General features: G+C 39.5%; 1 protein-coding gene across 1 annotated transcript in view; it reads right to left on the bottom strand.

The window, feature by feature from the left end:
• Positions 1-3,856, bottom strand: part of top2a (DNA topoisomerase II alpha) — a 21,291-nt gene that overhangs the window by 15,131 nt on the left and 2,304 nt on the right. The window contains exons 2-5 of the mRNA XM_010772202.1: positions 2,123-2,269; positions 1,681-1,771; positions 1,519-1,582; positions 1,249-1,394 (exon numbers count right to left, since the gene is read on the bottom strand). Of these exons, the coding sequence (XP_010770504.1) occupies positions 1,249-1,394; positions 1,519-1,582; positions 1,681-1,771; positions 2,123-2,269 (448 nt within the window). The remainder of the gene's footprint in view (positions 1-1,248; positions 1,395-1,518; positions 1,583-1,680; positions 1,772-2,122; positions 2,270-3,856) is intronic.

Here is a 3,856-nt window from a genome sequence, read left to right on the forward strand (position 1 = left end):
TGTTATGTAACATTGATTGCAACAAGGAAATTCGTTTCTGTGCAGTCGTTTCTGTAAAAGATATTTTCGCAGGTTCGCAGAGATAACAACCGTGTGGAAGTCAACTCAAATTGGTGCAAATGAAAATCAAAAAGGTAATTAGCTGGAAGTTGGAATCAGCTGATCCATTCAGACTCCCTCTTCTGTCGGAGAGTAGCGATCTCCCATCCGTCTTTAAACATTAATGTAACAACAGGCCACTTCACCGTCTTTTGTTCTTCGGATGTCACACTTAATGTGCCAATCTCCGTGTGCGGAAGAGCAGTCTTTATCTTCACCTTTCATGCGACGCCGTTACTGGAATCCCTTGGACAAGATACGTCTCAGGATAGTTTGTTTGACTCTTTACTTAAACAGAAAGGTATCAAATACAAACAAATATTTTCTCAGGTCAAAAAACTATGTTGCTCTGTGCTTCTTTCTCCTTCTCACACATGCCAATCACCAGCAGCTGCCGTCGGCTATAACGTCTCGTAATCACTTACAGCTGCGGTCGTCTATGCCGTCAATTTCACACGGTTGGTTCAAATAAATGATATAATAGCACTAACAACAAAGGATTATAATATTCAAATATATCAAACTATACATTTTAACATATGGCTCCTACAATGAAAATACAATGACAAGCAAGCAAGTCCTAACGTCAAGCTAGCTGCTTAGGTACTAGTACAGTACAGTTCAAATACAGATTATTTCAGTTTATCGAAATGCTGCACCTTAATGTTTATTTTATTATATTTTGTATTTATTTGAGTGAATACATTATTCACAGTTTACTAATTTAAAAAAAAAAAAAAATAGTTTATGTTTTGTGATAATTGTTTCTGCCGTACCGAAAACGTACCGAAACGTAAAAACCGAGTTACGTACCGAACCGAAATGTTTGTGAACCGTTACACCCCTAATATTTTTAAAACAAATTGTTTATCCTAAAGACTCATGATTAGACAAGCCTTTTAGGGGATTTTGTTTCATTATCAGTTCCAAATGAATAGTTTAACTATTAAAGTTAAAGTTTTGTTAAAAACATGTTTTATCATTTAACTGCGTCTTGATAACTGCTTGTCGGACTCAAATGCATGGTTGAATGTAGAACTGTTCACAACAACAATAGATCTCTGCAATTTAATTGGTGAGATCGATGTTATTGTAAACAAAAGTAAGGGCCACAACTAGAGACATTAAACCCAGGTTGATCAAACTCACCAGTGACTTTCTTCTCGTCGTCATCATAGTTACTGGAGGTGAGGAGCTGTCCAAAGATGAGAGCCGGCACAAAGACCTTCTCCACCTTGTGCTGCACCACAGGAATACCCTTCCCATTATTCCACACACTGATGGTGTTGTTTTCACTATAAAAAGGAAAAACATACATAAACATTTGATCATGTTCTTTAGTGATACCAATGAAGGCAATATAGCTGGATATGAGCAGTGCTATTTGACAATGGTTGTTCAATATCATATATTACTCACACATCAATGTTGATCTTGATACAGTTCATACTCTTGTCCCTCTGCTTGTTGTCAGCTGCGTTTACTGGAGAAATAATTGGGGGGGAAAACATGCTTATACAAGCGTTGCTAATGATAATTGACATTGTACTTCATCTAAAGTTTTAATGGCTTTTTACTCACCAAGGATCTCGTCAAAAATCTTGTAAAGCCCAGGCACAAATGTCACATCACGGGAGTTCAGTCCCAGCACCTCATCATACACCCACAATTGCTAAAGAAGGAAGTCAAATAGTCACTACAAAGATTTGTATAATGTGAACCATGAATGCTTTGTTCTTCCAAAAAACATCCTGCAGTGAGCAATAATTTTCTTCAAAAAATATCTTAAAAAGTCTATCCTCACATCAACTCCTGTGACATTTACCCAGGGACTCGGAATCAATACAAGGTTTATTTAGAGAGGTCATCTTTATTTTTTATTTCAGACTCAAGGTCCATATCACATACAAAAACATAAGACACACATCAATAAATAAGATAAAAAGCTAAACACAAAACAGATTTAAAAAAACAAACAATTCAATCCATTTCAAAAGACAGACATTTGTGTGTGACCTCTTACTTGGGTGACGGGCTCCACAGAGCCGATGTAGGAGTCCGGTCGAAGCAAAATGTGCTCCAACTGGGTCTTCTTCTGATAGATCCTCTCCACTGACATCCGCTTAGGATCTTTTTTTGTCTTGTCAAGCGGCTTGTTTTCAAGGAAGTTCTGTAGAGGAAGGACACAAAGTTATCTCTTACATGAATTTCTTGCAATGCAGTAAAGACAGCAGGAAGAGTTGGTTGCAAAAAATAACGAACATCTGCAATATCACTTGATCAAACAGTTGTCCAATCACTTGAATATCGAGTTTATTCCAAGACAGAAGAAAACATAAAACAATTTTGGTAAGATATTTTCTACTGACAAAATCTAAATAGGAAGTGCAGTCTACAAAAACTCCTAGAAATGACTATGGTCTGATTTCAATGACCAAGTCCGGCAGTGGCTCAGTCAGTAGGGGATTGGACTGAGAGCCATAGGGTCGCCGGTTCAAGTCCACAACCAGACCTAAAAGTGGAGTGTGGACTGCTACTTGGAGAGTTCCCAGTTCACCTCCTGCCCTGCCGTGGTGCCCTTGAGCAAGGCACCAGACAACCCCCTTCCCCCCTCACTCCCATTGCTCCTAGTACTAGGTTGTGGTCGGATAATCAAAAAAAAATCAGCTCCTAACGCCTATCTCTATCATCTATTCCTTGACCTCTGAGTGAAACGTCACAGGGTTAAGGGATAGTGGATAGGAGAATTCAAAAGGACTTAGGAGAAGAGACTGCACTGTACTTTAGAGAATCCGACTGCACTTTCACTATCCGAGGCATGAATGTGCGTCTGCTGCTGCTGTGGGGAAACTATGGAAACTACAGTTTTCTATACAGCGGATTACAACATGGATGTACAGTGTTTCCCCTATATACAAATAGTGGCGGCGCAGAGCCGCTGCTGAAATATAAGCGCCGCTGCTAGGGGGCGCCAGCCAGGTACCCAAAAAAATAAAATAATAGGTGGCGACCCTTTCTCATTTTTGATTGTTTGTTATGTAGATTTGTAGTATTTGTTTTACTGGCATAGGCGACACAGGCGGTCGCCTACGGCGCCAGATCTGGGGGGCGCTGCGCTGGTAGCTCTGGGAGGGAAAAAACATTTTTGACTGTTGGCGCTCATCCAAATGTTCAGCCTTGATGTAACAACATTCATAATTAAGTAAATGTAACACCCTTTTCACCCCGGTTACACATTTAATTTGCCCTGTACGGTGGGCGATGTAAGTGATGAAAGTGGGGGATGTTGGCTTATCAGGCGCCCGCAGCTCACAGCCAAAGGGCGAGCGTGGTAGCGAGAGAGCGAGCAAGGGAGAGGGCGCACAGGTACCGGCGCTGTTGTTATTAGAATCTGGTGCTAGATGCGCTAACGGATATAAGAAGTAGATGTTTCTACAACCAGGGTGGAGGAGAGCTCTCCTGTCAGACTGAGAGGCTCAGTGAGGTTAAGGACTCTGAGTATTTAGATAGTTAATTTTAGTCTAAGTTATCTCAGTGAGTCTCAAACGTTTTGACCACAAATTATGTAAACACATATTTCCAAGGCACTCCTTTATAATTATTAGGATAAATAAAAACAGGTTTGAAATCATTCCAATGTATACTTAACCAAAAATATTGTTTAAAGTTGGAGAGATACAAAAATATGCATAAATAAATAAATGTTAACTAGGTAAAATAAGATATGAATGAACAACAAAAATAAAATAAGCTACAT

This window comes from Notothenia coriiceps, unplaced genomic scaffold (assembly GCF_000735185.1).
Source record: "Notothenia coriiceps isolate Sejong01 unplaced genomic scaffold, NC01 NC01_scaffold00010968, whole genome shotgun sequence".
Lineage (NCBI taxonomy): Eukaryota > Metazoa > Chordata > Actinopteri > Perciformes > Nototheniidae > Notothenia > Notothenia coriiceps.